Below are 21,442 nucleotides of genomic sequence, written 5' to 3'. Positions count from 1 at the left end.
TAATGTCATTACCCATTTTCCTGTATGTAGACATATTGTTTCCTCCCTTCCTCCCTTCCTTCCTTCCTTCCTTCCTTCCTTCCTTCCTTCCTTCCTTCCTTCCTTCCTTCCTTCCTTTTTGGTACAGCTACACTAGATGTGGATACAATCTTATAATATAATGTTGAGTGATAGAAAGCAAGTCCTAGAAGAATATATATAATAACACACCATTTAAATAAAGTTCAAATACAAACCTGCATACAGGCATAATAAAACTAAACATTAAAAAGATTAGGGAATGATAAAGACAAAATTCAGGACAGTGGTGTTTTCATGGGGTGGAAGGAAGAGGTTACTGGGGAGGGTCATGCCAGAGTATTATTGTTTCGTAATGTGTTTCTTAAACTCAGTGATGAGCTTATGGATGTTCATTTTTTAAAATTTTATGCCTTACATAGATTAGGGAATGATAAAGACAAAATTCAGGACAGGGGTGTTTTCATGGGGTGGAAGGAAGAGGTTATTGGGGAGGGTCATGCCAGAGTATTATAGTTTCGTAATGTGTTTCTTAAACTCAGTGATGAGCTTATGGATGTTCACTTTTTAAAATTTTATGCCTTACATAGACACATATATGACTATGTATTTGTATTTATATATTTGAAATATTTTATAAAAAGAAAAAAGTTAAATTCTTTTATAAGCCGTGTTCTCATCATCAAAATCATGGATTTGGTGTTGAGAAGTAAAATAACTCTTTGACAAAATAGATTTTTAAGAAGACTTTGTAATTAGCTGTTGGTATTTGGTAGATACTAAAGAAAGATGATATAACTCAGGTTGGCAAACAACAGCCCACTGGCCAAATCCAGTTGACCATCTGTTTGTGTATGGCTCACGTTAAGAATGGACTTACATTTTAAAGTTCATTTTAAATGAAAAAAATATAAAGAAGAATATTTTATGACACATGAAAATTATATGATCTTCAAATTTCAGTGTCCATCAATGAAGTTTTATTGGAACACAGATGTGTTCATTTCTTTATGTATTGTTCATGGCTGCTTTCACACTACGCGACAGGGTCAAGTAGCTGCAACAGAGATTCTGTGGCCTTCAAAGACTAAAATATTTACTGTCTGACCCTTTACAGAAAAAGTTTGTGGATCCCTAGTATTGATGTTAGAAAGGTAAAATTAATTACCTCTAAATTTTCAGAATCAGGTAAGCCTCAGTGTGAATCTTTGCCCAACTCCTTTCTAAGCAGCAGTCTCCGATCCTCAACAGAAATTATATAAATGAACAATGAATGTGAAAATGCCTTGCAAACCAATTGGCACATGTTATGGAATTGTTTCTTTCTTTCTTTCTTTTTTTTTTTTTTTTGAGGTCAAAATTCTGGCTTTTTTTAGCCCAGAGGATCTGAGCAAGATTTCTCTTTATTCTTTGCAAGTTCATGTTAGTCATATTTGGATAACTTGCATCTATGAACTAAGCTTAGACATTCTGAGCCTCAGTTTCTCCATCTGTAAAGTGAAAATAATAACAACTCTGTCCTAAGATTGTGCTGAGTAACAATGGCTGTTACTGGCTCAGATACCTTGCTCACAATCTGGTTATTTATATGGTGTCTTTCTCCAGAGAACATGTTGCTCATTTGAAATCCAGCCTTTTTAAGGCTAGCAGCAGAGCTGATGATCTGGAAGTCAGGAGCTCTACCAGTAACTGGAAAATTCTAGGCACTTAGCTACTCTATGCTTTATTATTATTTTTTTTTTTTCATATTTGAAGAGGGATCAGATTGCTTCCTAGAAGGATTAAATAGCACAGGACTTATATGTTAAATGTGTCACCCACTATACTATTAAAATGAGGCTTGAATTAAGGAGTACACTTTAGCCAGATTTTTTTTTTTTTTTGGAGCATCTGTTTTAAAACTACAGGCATTTTTCATTATTAAACGTTTCCTAAAATAATCACTGTCTTCAGAAAGCACAAGGGTGCTTTCAATATTTTTCTTGAAACTAGCATAGATTGACTTAGAGACTGGCTCAAGGACATACCTCTTGCTCTCTGAGATGGTAAATTCGCTCATGGGTCTGTTGGCCCTTGTCACAGCCTGCATTCCATGCACTCTCACTCCAACCCCTAGTGTATCAGCTATTTGGATTGATGGATGGATGAACCACCATTCTGGACAGAGTGCAATGTTTTTGGTCCCCAAGCAGTTTTTTTTTAATCCTCAGTGTATGAAAAAAGATATGGGGGATGAGTGGGAAGGAAGAGGGTGCTTCTTACCTCTAGATAGTAGATGAGTAGGGTCCTCAGCCCCAGCCCAGCTAGATCCCTCTTAGGGATTCAGTTTGATCACATGTGCAAAGTCTCTGGAACAGAAGCTGGCAAATAAGGGATTCCCATCGCATTAAGGGTCAAGGAGCTAGAATAGAGTTATCCTTCATGTACTCCATTTCCTTCAATATACTTAGCCCTGGCTTTCTGCTCTTTAGAAGTTTCTTATTAGAGTTGGAAATTATTTTCTATGACATGTCTGAGAATATGAAGTAATGCAAGTGGGCTAGGTCAGCCTGGGCACCGAAGTGCTGCTTACATGAATTCTCATCACTGGAGGAGTACTGATTTTAAATAAGTGCTTGGCTCCCTATGTGGCATCAGGATTGAAGAAGACCTGACTCCATGCCCCTGCTCTAAGGAGGGCATGCTTGTCTTTTTTTGTGTGTGTGTGTGGAATAATAGAATATAGATAAAGCTCTTTCCCCCCAAGAAACCGTTTGCACTGAACTAAAATACAAAAGAAAATCAGTGAACTTGATTTAGCCTTGTTTGCAGTGTTCTCGGCTTTCAAAGACTCTTCATTTCTATTTAACATTTTTTTTTTTTTGCTGTGAAAACTATTGTAAGGGATCTAATATGTAATTTTTTCAAAACTAACATCACAAACATTATTTTTTTTTGTATCTAATTTAGTTAGAAAAGTGTGAAACCTTATGAATTAAAATGTTATGCCATTATTCTCAGAATAGCACTTTTAAAAATTGGATTTTGAATTTCTGGATAATTTATAATAAATATTTTTGGGAGATCTGTTACTATTGAGTATAAATGGCATTATTTATGATCTTTCTTATCTGCAGAGTTTGTGAAAAGAATTATATGCATGAAGGTTCTTATGTCCTTTAATGTGTTTTTTTCATCCATCTTACTCTTATTCAAATATTTGGAGCTATGTGTGTTTACTTATTTACTCATTCAACAGGTACTTATAAAGCATCCATTAGATGCCAGGCACCATGCTGTTCCAGTAACATTAATTAAAAAAAAAAAAAAAAACAGACTAAAACCTCTGCCCTCTTGTAGCTAACATCCTTTAAAAATACTGGTAGAATTAGAGCTTATGATTGATTACAAGAAAAGAAGGAATGAGAAAAAGATAATCATTTCAGTTTTCATTTTCCACATCTAAAAATCAAAATAAGTAACTTATTTGGTATTTAAGGTTTTAAATTTAGTTCACTTGGTAATAAATAATTTTAGTTGTCATACTGAGGGGCCTTGACACTTATAGCTACTATTTATTGAGTGCTCACTAAGTCCCAGATCCTGTGCTATGTGTTTATATTTATCTCATTCAGCGGATGAGAAAATCAAGGACCAGAGACATAACTTGACTTTTTACATTCCTACAGTAAATGGTAGAAATGAGATTTAAACCAAATGCAGGTCCATAGGACCCCAAAGTCAGAATTCTTATTCATCGCACATACTCTCTCCAACCAGGGGCACAGATCAGGAGCTTCTCAACATGTACTCTGAACAAGACCCCAGATTATGGCCAAATTCAGAAGTCGCAGAGTTCTCAAAAACAATTATCTAGATATAAGTTAAGCATCACTAGTAAAAGATGTGAAAATTAAATTTGATTAACTAAGCCTGTATTGAGTGTTACCCGTGCAAGGTGCAGTGTTATGCAGTGTGTGTGTGTGTGTGTGTGTGTGTGTGTGTGTGTGTGAGAGCATGTAAGCCTGTGTGTATGAGGGTAGGTGGATGAGTGTGTGTGAGTGGGTGAATGTGCATGTGTAAATGTATGAGAGTGTGTGTGCTTGTGTGTGTGTGGTAGATGGTGGTATTATGAAATAATAATCAATAAATCAGACTATTTGTCCTTGTAGAGCTCACAACATGAGAGATACATGTTCAAAACAGGCCTAACTATGATTCTAGGTAGACTGTGGTAAGTACAGTAAAGGATTACAAAGTGATTTCTAAACACAAGGTGTGAGAGTAAGCCACAGCGATAGTAATGGGATTGCAAAGGAGGGGACAGACTTTATGGTTTTAGTAATGTGCAAGATCAGATAACCTCAACAACTTTCCCACTGAGAACAATTAAAAATACTGGATAAAATATTTAAAATATATTTTAAAGTTAATATCTGAGCTGATAAATCAAGGAATGTTTAGAGGCCAAAGACGAATTGAAGGTTGAAACCTAGAAAGATCAGCCATACTGACGGCCCTTGCTCTGGGACATGTGCTGTGAACTCTGGTGTTCTTGAGTTTCTATTTGTATGGCCTCATGAAGTATAAGTTACAGGAGACAAAAGAAGGCATCTAATTGTAGATGGAGGTATAGCTAGAACCCCAAAGACCTGGATCCATATTGTAAAGTGAACTAGGAAAAACAAAACAAAACAACTCCCTTGCATAAAGGGGTTAATGAGGAAGAGGGAAATGAAATATTGAAAATTCATGATCACAGGATGGTTCTCACATGGCCTTAACATGCAAATTCACACTGCTTATGTAGTCTGACAAAACCTCACACAATGACCCTAGGACAATGGTGTCCCCAGGTACCCAGAGAAGCAAATGTAGGCCCCTAGAGGAATGCACTTTTACCTTGACTCTCAAAGAATTCCAACAGACAAAATTCCAAAAAGCACGATCTTTCAGGTGACCATCCACATGGTACTTCCAGGGTTCTCCTCGTGTTGGATTATTATAATCTCATGGATGTGAAATGTAAATGGTTACCTCTCCTTGTGGTTCTGACTGTCTAGTCACGAATGGAGTACCATCTGAAATGTGTGATGTAGAACATTCTGTGGAAACAAATGATGGAATCACTTTGAATTCAACAGAAAACCAGGCCTTGAAATCTGTGGCTTGGTTGGCAAAGTGTAACAATTGTTAGGCTTTGATTCCTTCTTCCAGATCCCTTGATAATGTAAACTAGCAAATTAAGACTTGCCCTGAAAATAACTGCATGCTGTTCTACAATAGAGGTAGAATGTTCCAAGAGCAGCACAGATAGAGGTAGTAACATTTTGCCATCTGGCAAAGCCACTAGACCAGATGGATTCACTAATGACTTCTCTAAAGTATTTAGTCAGACCTTGCTGGAACACATGACTGGCATATTTAATTATCCTAAATTAATGGGACTTCTGCCAAATATAACCCTCAATGCTTGAGTCATGCTCCTTGCTTAAAGAATAAAAAAGAGATGAATAGCTCCAGAAAGCTGGGTTTCACATAGACCCCTTTTATTAGTGAAACTTTTCATTACTCCATTGTGGTGTCTTCAGGAAGTATTTCTCCTTTTTCAAAGAATGGATTCTAAGAATAGCCATGCTGATCAAATTCATTTTATCAGTAACAATTATAGTTGAGGAGAACATTTGGGGGGTTGATCAATCTGATACATACAGTCATCAGACATCCTTCTCTACATTCTGCCTGTGGAAGACTTCTAAACCACCAGATACTGTCTCTCTCTCTCTCTCTCTTTTTTTTTTTTTTGCACAAGTTAATCGATTTTCATTTCTCTTTATTTTTTGTTCTAATTTTTATGTTTATATTAAAGCAATATTGACACACAAATCAAAAATTACAGAAGGCCTTATGATGAAAAACTGCCCTTGTCCCACCCATTTCCATCCCCATTCCACTTTCCAAAAGAACATTTTTAATTCTTATGACTGTTCTTTTTGGTGATTACCTCCATATCTTGAAACATTATGATTAATTGCTATTTTTTGACCAATCTATTTTAGATATGATTGACTTTCTTTTAAGGTTTATGAGGATGTAGCTTTGTAGCCTGCATATACTATTTTTATATACCTTCCCTTCTCCTCCCCAAAGGGTTATTTTATTGTTTTTAATTCCCTTACTATATACTTTTGTACCTTTAAGTTATACTTTTATACCTTTATTTTTGGGGGTCAGCTATGGACAGTATCTCTTGGATCTCAACTTTATATGATGAAGATATTAGTGACAAGTATTGTACTGCATGCTCCAGGATTATATCACTCAATATAATATTTTTGAGGTTCATCCATGTTGTTGTGGGTATCAGTAGTTCTTTTCTTCTTATTGCTGGGAACAATTACATGGTATGAATATACAATAATTAATTTATCCATTTACCTGTTAATGGACATTTAATTAAGTTATTTCCAGTTTTTGGCTATTATAAATAAAGTTGCTATAAACATTTGCATATAAATCTTTGTTTAGATATATCCTGTTATTTCTCTTGGGTAAATATCTAGGAGTGGAATTGCTTGGTCATATTGTAAGTGTATATTTAACTTTTTAAGAAACTGCCAAATAACTTTCCAAAGTGCCTTATTGTTTTACATTCCCATCAGCAATGTATGTGCATTCCAGTTACTCCACATCCTCAGCAGCTCTCGGTATTGTCAGTCTTATTGATTTTTGTTGTCTTTGATAATGTTCAGGTCTTTTGGCCATATTTTAATTTGTGTTGTCTTCTTACTATTGGATTGTAAGCATTTTTAAATATATTCTGGGTACAAATCCTTTGGGAATTTTCTTACCAATCTATGGCTTGCTTTTTCATTTTCCTAATGGTGTCTTTGAAAGAGAAGTAGTTTCAATTTTGAATTTCAATTTATCAACCTTTTTTTCTCTTATGGCTCACACGTTTTGTTTCTTTTCTAAGAAACCATTGTCTTTCAAAGGTCACAAAGATTTTATCATTTTTCCCCCTATCAGTTGTATAGTTTTAGCTCTTACATTTAGCTCTCGACTCATTTGAGATAAATTTTATGAATGAGAGGTAAGTGTTGAGGTTCATTTTTCCCCATATGAATGTCCAGTTGTTCCAGCACTGTTGGTTGAAAAAACTATCCTTTCCCCTTTGAGTTACCTTAACACCGTTGTTGGAAATCAGTTGACCATATAAATGCAAGTCCATTTCTGGACTCAATTCTGTTCCATCATTCTATATGTCTATCCTTATATCAATAGTTTGCTGTCTTAATTATTATTCTTTTTACATTTATTAGCATTTATTTGGTGCTGAATTTATTCCTGGGCCATAAGTTTTGTTTCTTCAGTTTCTTTTGGGGTATCTTTTTCTTCTGTGCAACCTCCTATTCTGGTTTAGGAACAATCTGCTCTTTTCCAGTAAGTATCATCTCAGTGTGGCAGAGAGAGTTCACATAGGGGTTAATCCACCCAGGAGCTCTGCAAATTCTGCACTACATCTTGAGAGTGTTGTTTATCTGGTTTGTGCTCAATGACCAGAAAATCTAAATCTAAATCCTTGAGTTCAGCATTACTCTCTGCATTTTTAAGCATATCCAGAAAACATTCAGCACTCTTTTTAGGCCATCAACCCCGTGTTCAGTCCCACTGTTTGGCCTGGCACAGCTACCAGCTCCACCATTGTAACAACAGAATGGCACACATTGCTTCTGTAAAGTTGCATCCTTCAGATACTTGGTAGCTTTTCAGATATGCATACCCTTGATGGCCTGGGCAGTTTCATGTGTTCTTAAAGTGAACACAAAGATTTGACCCTTTTGATTTGCCTAATTTTTTGGGGTTTTCTGGGTCAAGTGAATAGCAAACCATTTTCACAGGTCACCTCAGGCTGCTTGCAGGAAGATGCTGTTAATTCTGACTCCTTTTTATAAAGGCTTCATGCAGAACTTTCCCTTCTATTGACATTTTACTCAGATTGATTGATTTCAGTAGTTAAATCCAGATTCTCTGTCAATCATGACTGGATTAGATTTCCAAACTCTGTTCTTGCCTAGGACACTTTCTCCTTAGAATGACTTCTTTAGACAGCCAATCTCATTCATTTCATGTTTTTTTCTTTTTCTTTTTTTTCTTTTTTTATCAGTTTAATTCTCATATGATAGTCTTAAATTTAAAATTTTGGAGGTTAGTTCACAGTAACTCCTAGTGTACATGAGTTTCTCTGTCTTAGAATAATAGTACTCTGGGGCGAAGGGTAAATTTCATATGTGTTTGTTTTGAGCAGATTCTATCACATGACAGTTAATTAATAATAACAATACCACCTATATAGAGTTTACTGTGTTTTAAGCACTATTTGTTATTTTTTGCGGTTTTTTTTGCATTTTATTATTTATTTCAAGTACACAGTACATTGGCTAGACATTTATATACTTTATGAAATGATCCCCCTAATTACTCTGTCTTCCTTCTGGCTCTACACATAGCCATTACATTACTGCTGACTAAGCACTATTGTTTTAATCACTGCTTTAGGATTTATTAAATCTTGAATAATACCTACCTTATTTCAGGTAGGCACTGTTATTATTCCCATTTTATGGATGAGAAACTGAGGCACAGAGGAGTTGAGTAATTTGCTGAAGGTGATTAGTGAGAAACTACCTCATGCTGGTCAGTAGAGGAGATATGCTTCTGTGATGTACTGGTAACCATCTAACCACCTGCTCTCCAAGAGAAAAAAACGTAGGCATGTACAGTAATAGTTTGTTATAAATTTTATTGATATAATGTATAGTACATAATTTACAAATAATAATAAATTACATCATATTTTTTATTGTAAATTCGTCATAGCCAATCAGTTCTCATAGAATACTTCCATCATTCTTTGCTGAACTCTTATGTCTGTGGCCCACCTATGGTTGCAATTCAACCTTGATTTGACAAAATCAGATGAGGAATGAATGTTTGATTACAATCTCGTTCAGAAAAGAAGTCCCTCACATTATTGATAAGTGAATGTAGTTCTGACATGAATATTGGTTGATATTTTCATTTAAATTAATAAGACAAAAGTGAAACAACCAGGACATTTATCAGAATTTTAATTGTCAATGATGTGACTTCTTTGCTGAACTAGATGATACTTTTTGAATATTGGAAGAATATCGTCTCAATTTTTTGTATTATTCACAATGTGACAGGTATAGACATGACACACTTTTAAGTTTATACTGCATTATTAGCATTTTATTCTTCTATGTCTTAAGTCTAGACAGTCAACAAAATGATGAATCGAGCCCTGATTTGTAGCATTTGTTGATTTCCATGATATAAATATTCCCACCATGGCTGATTTCCAACCACTAATGTGACATCATTGAAAACAGAGTTGGAAAGAGATGTGCAGTAACACATCATTCTATGGAATTTCTACCATATGGATAGGATAGTAATAAATAATCACAAGACTATAGATAATAGTAAAATATAGTAAGATAATTAGGAAGTGATGAGTTTTAATACATATTATCTTTGCTTTTAATACGATTTATTTAGTTGTAAGTTTGTGTAATTTAATTTTTAACATTGGTCATGTTTAAAAACTGAGTCACGAAATTGCTAAAATTCAACAGTTCTTGCTAGTAGTCCAAGCTGGCTCCAGCATGCCACTGCCTGCTTTGATCCCAGGCAGCCAAACCACTATTCTCTTGATCATTCTATCATATGGTATTAGGTATTGCCAGAACATAGTGACATACCCGTACAGATGTGGAAACACTCAGCATGCAAGATATGTTGCATTTCTTTATTTTTTTTAAAACCACATTTATTCTCATTAAATGTAACACTCATCAAGATTATTGATGACAGATCTCTACTCAACCATGAATACACAGGTATCTTTGGACATACATAGTCCCAGAACATGGCAATAGACCCTGGTGGTCTGTCCACATTGCTATCACTTCCATTCAACCTGCCCAGGCCCACCTGGAAGGTGGGGCCCTCTCTTTGGCTTTGGTGTCAGATGAGATCACAGTCCCAATGTTTGTACTCCTGTGCTAAGTGCAGCCCTGGGGACCAAGCCTGGAGCACAGCTATCTCTGTGTGAGACTGCACTACCTTCAGGCCACTGTGTTCATATAAGCCTTCCTGTGCCTTTTCTTCCTCACAGGTGAGCATCCACTGAGGTTAGGCCACTCCCTCTTCAGCCCAGAAAGTAGCAGATTTCCCCACTGCCCCAGACAGTCCAGCCTAGTTACACCGATGCACTCCAACACTGGAAAAGTTCTCTCAGGGTATTTTTAGGGGAGAGGAAGGGAGAAGGCTTTTATACTTCTTTGGGAAAACTATTTAAAAAAAACATAAAGTTATTATTGAAAGAATCACTGAAGCAACCTGGGCAAAAATGAAACAAAGCTTAAAAAGTAAAGTCAGAATCATGAACATCTTGTAAATGTTGCTCTTAGAATAAGTACTCAGATATAATTTTTGCCTTCAGGAATCAAAAATGATTAATGTTGATTAGCTTTTTTGGTTTAACCTCATAAGCAAGGCTACCTCTTTCTACGATCCTAATTAATTCTCATCTTCTCCCCACACAACATATTTGAAAGTCTTCCTGATCTCATCTGACATCAGAAAGACAATGTTTTTGCCCTCCTGGCATCCTGGAGAAACAAATCAATTCCTTCTCTCAGGGTGATGAAAGTCCTCTGCAGTGCTTTCTATTGCTATGGTAACAGAAGATGGGATTTCCCCCATGGAACTAGATTTATATATACACAGAGAGAAGCAATTCTTTAAAAGCTTGATCCCTTTCTGTTGCCATGCGTACAGTACAATCAATGCAATAAACTGTTTACCAGAGGAAAAACAGAATGACTCCAAACCTTTTAATGTAGGCATGGAAAGAGACCTTCATTGTACTGAGACCCTCAGTGAAAAATTATTAATATTAAAAGTTTTAATATTATGATTGCTATTATAACTACAATAATTTTCAAAATTTGCAAAGTGCAAGTTTTCTTAGAAAAGCAAAGATAAGATTTGGATTCACAGACTCTCAGGTGGCAGGTAGACTTAAAATAGAAGTAAGTTGTATCAGTACTTTCAGTCACAGGAAGACTCATAACACTGTGAAGTGGTGAAAAAGATGACAGGAAGCCCAGAGTAGAAAATTACAGAAAAAAAATTTTTTTTTTTGAAGCGCGACCATTTCTTTATTAAATTATACAGAAAAGGTGAGGAAGGACAGCTGTGGAGCTTGGTCCCAACCCTGGCCCCGGCCCCACCCCCGCCTGGCACTGTCTGAGAGAAGGGTATCTGAGGGAGACCCAGGGATCAGGCAGTGGAGGGATGGGCGGGATAGGAGGCTTGGATATAGAGGTTAAGAAGGAGAGGCTACCAGGAGCGGAGTGGCTGGGGAGATGAAGGGAGGAAGAGAGCAAGGAAAGAGAGAGGGGCAATCGGGGACCAGCTGGAGAGCTCAGATGGAACAGGTCAGGAGGTAGAACGATGGCAGAATGAGGATGGAGGGGCAGTGTCTGGAGAGTGGACATGAGTAGAACAGATATTTTGTGTAATGGTAGTACTTTCCACTTCTGTAATTTTCTCCATGGAAGGACACAATAGTTGATCATTTTGCAACTCGTGAGAAGGAATTCAGATTCTTTTTGTCATGGCCCCTTACTAGGATAAGGGAACCCACCCTCTTTTAATCTGTTGGTTGGTCTAACGATATTACGTTAGGGTAGCTTCTTAGGCTCAGGGCACCTCTGTGGAAGGAGCAAAGAGCAGTTTTGAAGTATGGAGCAGTAGGTGAATTTGGTTTTATATAAGGAAAAAAATATATATGTATGCACCTGCCATTTAAATGCTTCTGAACGAGAATTTCAAAAAATGTTTTAGGATTAGATGAAAGCAGATCCTGTTAAAAATGACTTTGTGTGAAATTCTTGAATTCCTAAATGGACAGATGTGGGGAAAAGGGAATAGATACTTTGATGGTGGCTTCAAAAGTGCTTATTAAATAAGTGCTTCTGCAACTGCCTCATTACTGATCCCTTATATTACTCTCTTGCAAATCCAGTGGGTAAAGCTTTCCACTGCCTCTCTTACAGATTTAGATTTAAAAAGTGCTGTTGAAATGATATGACAATTTTTTTTTTTTTTAAAGTAAATGTTACTTTGCTGTGCTCTGGAAGATACATGGATGTGATGTCATTGTGTTACTCAGGTGAGAGGAGTGAAGTTTCTGGAAAGCTGTTAGAACAGTAACAGTTGGCAAAGTGAATTAAGGCTGTTTTCTGTTTTCCCTGTTCTTGAAATGGACATGGATAAATAAAAACATTATGAGTCATTTTAAGCAATCAAGTTGCATCCAAGTCAGAGAAGTGAGGTCAGAGACTCTTGGCTTATAAAAGGAGAAATAGATAATTTTGTTAATGTATTCAAGTGACAAAGGAGGCATCTGAGTCAATGGGATAGCATGGGCTGGGAAGAGACAGTTTAAAGAACAATGTAAAGCAACTTCTAGCCCCGCCCCCCCAAATCCAGTGTGAACTTTTTAATAAGTGTAATAAATTAATGGGCTTTAATATGAATGAAAAGAAAAATTATAACTAGAATAAAAATACTTCAGATCCATGATGGATGTTTTTAGGTCACACTGCTAATTAAGTAACTTAGATAAGTTATTTTGAAGGCCTCTTTAAAGATTTGTTGAAAATCTACTTTGTTCCCCACTTTATTCAAGGAACTGAGAAAAGTCAGGAATCATGAAATTATTACAGCAAATTATTTTAAATTCTGGGTGCTTCTGAACCCTAGGAGTCTGCCAAGTATCCCAAGCACTTTTTTTTTTCTTTTTTAAGTTGTTTATTGTAAGATAATTTACAAATATCTTGCTGTCTTTGGTAATTTAAACAATGGACCAATAATTTCTTCCGACCAGGACAGTAATGAAATAAAAACAAAATCAGGTGGCTGGATTTTCTGCCTTTACCTCTTGTCTGAGGACGAAACTTGATTTTCATTAATCCAGAGCCACAGTACCAGAGGTGATTTCGATCAACTCTTTTGTGATGACAGCTTGGCGAGTGTGATTGAAAGTCAAAGTCAACTTGTCAATCATCTCAGAAGCATTTTTGCTAGCATTGTCCATGACCGTCATCCTGGCACTCTGCTCACTCGTGATGGACTCCTTGAGAGAATAGCAGATGATGCTGGCCAGATTGTGTTCTTAGTAGTTCCGCAGCACGTCAGCATCAATATCATCATAGATACTCATGCTCTCAGAACTCGCAGTGCTATTAAGGGAAAAAATGGGCTTTTCTCCTGTCTAGTAGGAGATGACAGACCTGAATTGATTAAAGATGATAGAGCCTTCATCAAATTCATATCCAGAATTTAGTAATTCTAGGGCAATGACCGACGTGTCTCCAAAAGTAGGGAGTTTTCTTCCTACTTCTTTGAATGTCACCAGAAACTGGTCAGAATAAGTCCCATGAAGTATGCCCCTAATTTTATCACTAACTCCAACAATGTTAACTTCTTTCCCAGCTGCTGTGAGTGTAGCCACCTCATTTTTCATCTGTTTAGCGATGGAGGAGTGGATAGTGCTGCAAAGCCCTCTGTCTGAGAACCCCCGATCAGGGGGTGTTTCTTCTTATATTCGGGCACCTTAGTGTCAGCTCTTTCATACAGAGCCAAAGATCCTTTTCCATACACACGAGCTGATTTCAGCTCCCTCTCAGCTCGGGCATATTTTGCTGCTGCTACCATTTTCATAGACATGGTAATTTTCTGGATGTTTTTGATTGACTTTAGTCGCCTGGTAATATCTTTCAAAGTTGCCATATTTCAAACTTGGATCCATTGTGGCTGCATGGCCCAGGCCAAGACCCCAGCGACACCCACCTGAGAAAACATGGTGCTATCGGCCCTGCTGAAGGTCGCTCAGACATCCCAAACACTTTTAAATAGAATCTGGGATCACAGCAAGAAAATTTCATTTATCTCTCAAAAGTGTCTCTGACCATCTAGGGGAAATATACTCATTCCTCTTTATTTTCCAGTTCGTGGGTAGAACCTGTTGCCAGTTGTAGTGAGGAGAAGCGATATAGCAGCCAAGATTGTTGGCATCATTTGCTCCTTCTTCAGCAAGTGCTCTATTAATGCTTACTCTGCCATATGATGTACCAGGAACTGTGTACAGAGTGATAGAAATAGTCCCTGTCCTCAGGGAGCATACAGTCTAATCAAATCCTCTTGTCCAAAGCCCTTAGGACTCCAGGCTTGGTACTCACCTGAGGAGTCTTGGTTTCCCCACTAAAAATTGGATAGAGTTAAGGCCATCTTTTCCCCAAATCAGGCTCATAGGCTTAAAACTCTAATGACCCCAAGCTGTGTGAGTTATAAACCCAGTTGCCCAAGCAAAAAATTTCTGTCAACTTTGACACTCTCAAGCTTTTCCTTAACCTCGAACATCCTAAACCTTTCTCTCTCACACTCCCCCTTAAATATCCCTTCACTCATTCTCTCCATCTCCTCTAGCCCTGTCTTACTTCAGTATCTCTCCCCTAGTCCCTAACTAGCCTCCCTGCTTCCTCTCCTAACACCCCTTACCTGTCTGTCCTTCCCACTGTGCCTCACTGATGCTGGGGTTACCTTCCTAAAATATGAAACTGTTCATGTTGTATTCTGCTAATAAATTGTCAGTAGCGCCCTAACGTCCTGGCCTGGGGCTTTCATGGCTGCCCAAGCCTGTCTGACTCATCTCATTTCCTGTTCTTCTCTGCAAGACTCTGGCCATTGTCTTTTCATGTGGATGCCCTTTGCACCTTGTCTTTCATATGAACTCATATTTTTGCTACAGTACTGAGCAGCTGGCCACTCCATTCTCCATCTTTCTTTGTCATTTCGTATATATGTACGTGTATAGATAGGTAGATAGATAGACATTTTATTAATGTTTACACATCTATCCTCCTTACAGTGGCTTCTTGAAAGAGAGGCAGTGTATTTTCTGTTTATATATCCATGGTGTTGTAACTACATTTCATAGGTCCTTAAATAAGTTTTTTTTTTTTTTTTAATGAATGAACGAATGAACGAATGACCCCAAAATATATCAGTTTGCCATAGGGTTTTCATAGGCTGCTTCCAATCACTTACTTTAATGAAACAAATATGGCACTTCATAATCAACTTGTAATTTTCTAGGACATCTAGGTACCATCAAGTACCAAAGATTATCTCAGCAAAATTGAGATTGGGAGGGTCCTTTTATATCTTAATGGTCATTTCTCACCAGCTCTGAAAGCTAAAGTGTTCTACAGCCGTAAAAAGTTCTAAAGCCTGTAGCATTCACCTACTGTGAAAAAGCTATGCCTTTATATGTGATCTTTTTATATTACTCCTTTTAAAGATTCCTGAGGATACATTTTCCGACAAGCATTTGTTAGATGGCTAACTGAGGTGTTGGGACCGGGCTCCGGAGCGCCCAGGTGTTTCTCATCCCAGGGCTCCTGTGCCGGCCCTTAGAACTCCCGAGGTCCTGAGGGGTGGGGCTTCCCCGGAAGAGCGGTTGTGGCAGCAGCACCTGGGGCCTGATTCCCTGTTCTCTGAGCCTCGCTGATGCTCAGTGCGTCCTAGCCTATCCTCTCCTACCCCTCCACCTGGACCCGCACTCACTTCCTTCTACAGAGCTGAAGCCACGGAAGCCCTCGTTTGCCTTCCTGGGAAACCCCACACTCCTCCACTCTGACCAAGCCTCGCCCAGGCCCCCCCCACCCCGCGGGCGTCTCTCATGGTGTTCACTAGAAAAGGACATTTCCTGAGGTGACGAGGCCAGCTAACCCCACGGGTACTGGCAGTTGGGCTGGGTCAGAAGAGAGCAATGCCTAGAGGCTGGTCTTCAGGGAAAAACCTTCAGAAACAGACAGCAATGGTCTTGGGGAACAAGTTCTAGACACCTCACTGCTGCTGCCGGGAGGAACGACTGGCCCCGAGGCTGTGCAGTGGAATGGTGTGCTCGGGCTGCTGCAGCCGTGGACCTCGGCAGATGTCGGACTGAGCCCCCAGCGGCCCAGCCAGAAGCTGGCATTGCTGTCCAAGCGCCTTTGTCCTCCTGGAAGGTGATAGACTTGCGGGTCTCTGCAGTTCACTCTCGGGTTCTGGCACCTGGCAATCCCGCCCCAGTGCAGCCTTTGGGCCAGAGCCAGGTCCCCAACAACTGGTGGCCCGTGGGGCGAAGTGGCCTACACTGTGATTCTGATTCGGATAGGAGAAGGCAAAGCGTCGAGGAGGAAAGGGGTTTGCTTGACAGGTGGTATGAGCCAGACTCTGACTGACTAATCAAGGACGAGAGGCCTCTGGCACCTGGGGCGTGCAGGTGTTGCTCACTCCGGGACTCCTCTGCTCGCCCCTGTAGAAATCCCGAGATCCCGAGAGGAGGGGCTCTGGGGGGCGCGGTTGTGGCAGCAGCACCTGGGGCCCGATACCACCATTCTCTGAGCCTCGCCCGATGCCCATCCTCTCCTTGCGCCTACCTCAGGACCTGAGCTCACTACCCCACACAGCTGAAGCCACAAAGCACGCCCTGCGGGCTCCAACTATACCCCTTTTGCCTAAAAAGAAAAACAAAACCGAGGGCAGCACCCAGCCTCGACTGGAGAATGCAGGTAGAGTGGGTCTTCAGCTTTGGTGGCAGTCTCTGGACTGAGGACTTGTGGAGTGGGGGTGCTGGGAACTCCTGGGAAGACAAGCTGCACTTGGGGCACCAGGATACAAGAGCCTGGGAGCGCCCGTGTGTGAGGAATAGGTGGGTCCTCGGAGGCCCTGTGTGAAAGATAGCACTAGGTTTGGTGGGAGGCCCAGGAAGGGAGCACAGTGGAATGAGGGCCACCATGAGGTTACTTGGTGGCTGCAGAATTGGGGGTCGGGGGGACCATACATAGAGCCAGCTGAGAACCAGAGTTTGTTTTTGAAAGACACACTGTATCCATAAAGACACGCATATGTCGGTTGTATCTATCTGATGCCAGTTACAGAAATGATAATGAAACTTGCACTGAATGCTTCTTGTGTGCTAATGCTCCATATTCATACCTATTTTTCTATAGAATCTCCATTTTATAGATGAGGAACCTGAGGCAAAAGAGATAAAGTAATATGTCCAAAGGACCAGACAGGAAGGGGCAGCCAATATACAAATCCAGGTGTCTGATTCTAAAGCATATACTCTTTTTAAAATCATGCCAAATTGAAAAGGGAAAAAAAACCCCTACTTTTGTTACTGCATAAAGAGTCATCTGATAGTTTCTCCTATAGGTAATATGCTTGTTTTGTTTTAAATTCCTAACACCTATTTTTAGAAAGGCACAACATCTTTACACAATAAATTCAAAATAGTAGAGTGATTTCTCATCTAGGAATGATAATATTTTTCGTCTTGACTGCTACAGACTCCTTGAAATTCTAGTTGGTATTTGACAAAATTTTATTTTGATTGGATTACAGTGGGAAAATACTACACAAATCACAAGCATAGTAATTTGTAGTTCTCCTGGTGTCACAGTGATTGCTGTAAAATAGAAAATTTCATTTAAAATACATAATCTTGACTCTGGGACCCCTCCATGCTCTGAAATCTTAATGAGGATGATATCCAGAGCTGCTGCAAGCAGGTTTAATTCATCTGGGAGATGCACTCTCTCCTAGTGACAGCATCTACCTCCCTGCCCCGCAATTAAAGTCAAAAGCTAATTTGAAAGCTGAGTAATATTTTCAAAATCAGTAAGTAAATATCATGACATAAAGCAGTTATAGAACCATATAGAAGATTTTCTAATCATAAAATTAGAATAGTGTCTCATTTTTAAGGTAACTGAGTAAAATCAGATGGAATTACTGTTAAACTATGTTAAGCCTCTCTTTGCCAATGCTGAACATTTATATTTAGACCAACTGGGTAATTACTTGAAGTGACAGTTCAGACTCGAGAGTATCTTGTTAGATGATTAAAATGAGAAACAAATGTGGATAAAAGATGATCAATGTTTTCAACTTTGTTCAGTCAGAGGATGTGAAAAGAGACCTTTTTCTTTTTCAGCCTTGCCTTACACCCCGATAAAACTCTCGTTGCAACTGGCCAAGTTGGGAAGGAACCATATATATGTATATGGGATTCCTATAATGTCCAGACTGTTTCTATTCTTAAAGATGTCCATACACATGGAGTTGCCTGCCTGGCTTTCGACTCAGATGGACAGGTGTGTATCTTCTTCCATTTTTTTTTTTTTAAATGACTTCTCATAAGTCAGAATCCTAATACACATAACCTATAGCCTTAGAAAGTCTATCAGTGCTGTCTCTCACCTTGGTGAGCCTCTTAGAATTTTCACCTGTTTGATACTTTTCCAAGCTTGTGGCACTGACACCATGCATCGGATAAGCCCATTTTGGTTCCCCCAGTCTCACCATCTGGTTAATAAGCCTCCAGGAAGGAAGCCATGAACTCATGCTGATCCAGTCTGTCATGACTCAGCAATTTCGCTTGTCTTCCATTGTTAGCCTCCAATTTGGAATAAGGGTTGGACCAAAGCTTTTTCACAAACCTCAAGTTCTGAGCAACACTTTTGTCCCCTTGCTTTTAAAAGATATCATCACCTCCTAGTAATTCACTGAGAAGATTCTTTTTGACTCTTTCCCTTCAGATAATTTCTAACAGCTTCTCTCTACCCACTCCCCACAATTTAAGCAGTCACTAATTCATTCATATCTGTTTTATTTTTTTACAGTAACTCTGACATCCTCCCCTTCCTATTCTCTCTCCTTTCAGTTCCAAATCCATGTCATGCCTGACAAATTAACCTCTTAACCTGTCACAACACAGTGAATTTCCTGTTCTAATACATTTCATCAACTGAAAAAGAGTGTCAGCATTGTTTAAAAACAAGAAAAGCTTAGAGTACCCATTGCATGAAGTCCACACTTTGTAGCTGAGCATTCTAGGGGAACTGGGTTTTCTAGCCTTATCTTCACTATCTCCTTGCAGTTAAATAGGACAAGTCAAAAAGATCCCTCTACCAGCCCTTGTTCTTTCGTACCTCCGGACCCTTCCTTAGGCTATCCTCTCCACCTCAAGTGCCCTTTTCACCCTCTTTGCCCCTTAAAATGACTCATTCTTCCAAACCACTTCAAAGGTCTTCACGAAGTGTTCCTAGGCTCCCCGACAAATTTTCTCTTTCCTTTGGGTTCCAGCAGTACTTGGCGGACAAGATGCGTTACTATGTTATAGAAAAGAGAGTGGAAATGTAGAGGGATCATTCCTGGCTCCCACTGAGGTCCCCTTGTCACTAAAGCTGTGCTTTTTTTCCCTGGCCTTCTCCATGTTCCTAGGCCACCCTTTGTCTCTTTCACCCTCCATATTTATGCCAGTTAATTCCTTCAATCCAATTTTTCTCAAATTTGAGTTAATTCTATAAGTCCATGCTGTGGAAAGGCCTGTGAAATTATTCCTAGAGGCTTGACCAAGCAGAGTTTGTGGGAAGCTCAGGACTCGACCTGGTTTGAGTCACTTTTTAAACAATTAACTTTTACTTACTTGGTGTATTCTGCTATTTTGAGAGGATAGTGATCATTTTTTTCTTTCTAGAACTAGATTCACTACAATGTAGACCCCTGGTGTATGTTTTTTATTTTACTACTCTGTAATCTCATCCAATTTAGTCAGGATAATGCATGCATTCCATTGTATATCTACGTCTAAAGAGAAATAGCTGGGTAGTGACATTTGTTCACATTTTTAGCCATTGACTTCTAACTGAATTGAATGAATGTGTTGGAATGCATATGCATACACAAGTGTAAAATGTATGCTTGGATGTGTACTTACATGCACATTTTTTAATCTGATTTTGGTTTTGTGTTTCTAGAAAATATTCTTTATCAAAATTTGTTCTGAAGCATCACAAGAAAAGTGTAAGGTGACAGAGAGAAGTCCATCTTTAACTTTTAGTCCTTTGTCCATGTTATTTTGTGTTAGAATTCTAGCTACTTCCTTTTAGGTTCCATTTTGCAGGGTTCAGGTAGGAGTGGACTGCATGGTACTTTACCGTTGGTTGAGAAAAATAACCTCCCATTTGCTTGCCACGATGGATTTCCTAGGTTGTTGATGCCTATTGCTTCAGGTCTGCCTTATTCCCCAGACGGAGTTCGCTGGAATCGAGTGATATTTAGAAAATGACAAATAACCCATCACCTCTCAAGGAGCAGAAGGCAATATAAATGCTTCTCAGGTAGCTACGAGGCCTGTCGCTATAAATGAGCCAAATAGATTTCTTTTGGCTTTTCTCAATCAAGAAATGTGCGTTTTACTTAGTGTCCATGTTTATGTATATTGCTTTTTTACTTTTTTTTTTAATAAGATGAATGGAATTCACCCACTTTGAATTTTTTTATGTGGATAAAAGTACAACATGTCTTAAAATCATTTCCATTGATGGAACACTCAATTAAAAATGACAGCAAAGACCCCTTTTCTTAAGGGCACATTTTAAAACCTCCAACTATATATTTATTATACTAAATAGTCTTAATGGAAGCCATATATAGTGAAAAAATCTGAACAATCTTTGCATAACAACACATGTACATTTAGCCATATATGGCTATCATTTTATATATATGCATGTGCATACACACACACACTCAAACTTGATGAAATACCTACACTCACTTGGATAATACTATATTTTTAAAACCCTTTGACTTACATTATTTCACTGATTCAAACAGCCTTACTATGTACACAACAAATATTTTACACTTATTTTGCAGATGAGAAAACTGAGATTTAAGGTTAATTTTCCAAAGTCTTCTGTCTGGCTACTTACAAAGTGAGAAAAGAAGCCAAATCTACTTACTCCCAGTCCAGACCTCGATCTGTTACACAGTGCTGTCTCCTTGGAAGTGGTGTCCTGCTGGAACCTCTGATTTTATTGTTCCTAATATATGTTTGGAAAGTTTTGAAATTGTATACACTCATGTGATAAATTTCTTTTCTTTTTGAGGACAAGTTCTGATCTGAACTCAAAGAATTTAGACTGGGAGATGAAGTACCAGATTACTTTTACTAAAATTATATATCCGTTAGAAGTGTTTGTGAAATTATGAAAATTAAGAATAAAAATAATGTTCATATGGAATTTCTCATCTAGGTATTTGTCAAACCCTTTAATTTTAGCAGTTTGGTGAGGCTTTTAGACTAAAATCCTAGACTCTTAAATCTCACATTAAGATCTTAAATTTAAAAGTTTAAACCCTGACTTCAACTTCTATTTCTGAGATTTCATGAGGTTTTGCACATGTTTTCTATGTTTAAGAAAGACAAAAGAGTTGTAGCTTATAG

General features: G+C 38.5%; 1 protein-coding gene, 1 long non-coding RNA gene and 1 pseudogene across 2 annotated transcripts in view; 1 reads left to right on the top strand and 2 right to left on the bottom strand.

Moving 5' to 3' along the window:
* The window catches only part of LOC111742312, a 15,120-nt gene extending 3,542 nt beyond the window's left edge, over positions 1-11,578 (bottom strand). Inside the window, exons 1-2 of the long non-coding RNA XR_002781274.1 lie at positions 11,504-11,578; positions 4,772-4,776 (exon numbers count right to left, since the gene is read on the bottom strand). This is a non-coding gene — a long non-coding RNA (uncharacterized LOC111742312). The remainder of the gene's footprint in view (positions 1-4,771; positions 4,777-11,503) is intronic.
* Positions 1-21,442, top strand: part of EML6 (echinoderm microtubule associated protein like 6) — a 274,207-nt gene that overhangs the window by 99,939 nt on the left and 152,826 nt on the right. Inside the window, exon 3 of the mRNA XM_023532868.1 lies at positions 18,143-18,302. Within this exon, the coding sequence (XP_023388636.1) occupies positions 18,143-18,302 (160 nt within the window). The remainder of the gene's footprint in view (positions 1-18,142; positions 18,303-21,442) is intronic.
* Positions 12,956-13,984, bottom strand: LOC105294658 (annotated as a pseudogene).

This window comes from Pteropus vampyrus, unplaced genomic scaffold (genome assembly GCF_000151845.1).
Source record: "Pteropus vampyrus isolate Shadow unplaced genomic scaffold, Pvam_2.0 Scaffold91, whole genome shotgun sequence".
NCBI lineage: Eukaryota > Metazoa > Chordata > Mammalia > Chiroptera > Pteropodidae > Pteropus > Pteropus vampyrus.
Note: the sequence above shows the minus strand (reverse complement) of the source record. Positions and strands in the feature narration are given on the sequence as shown.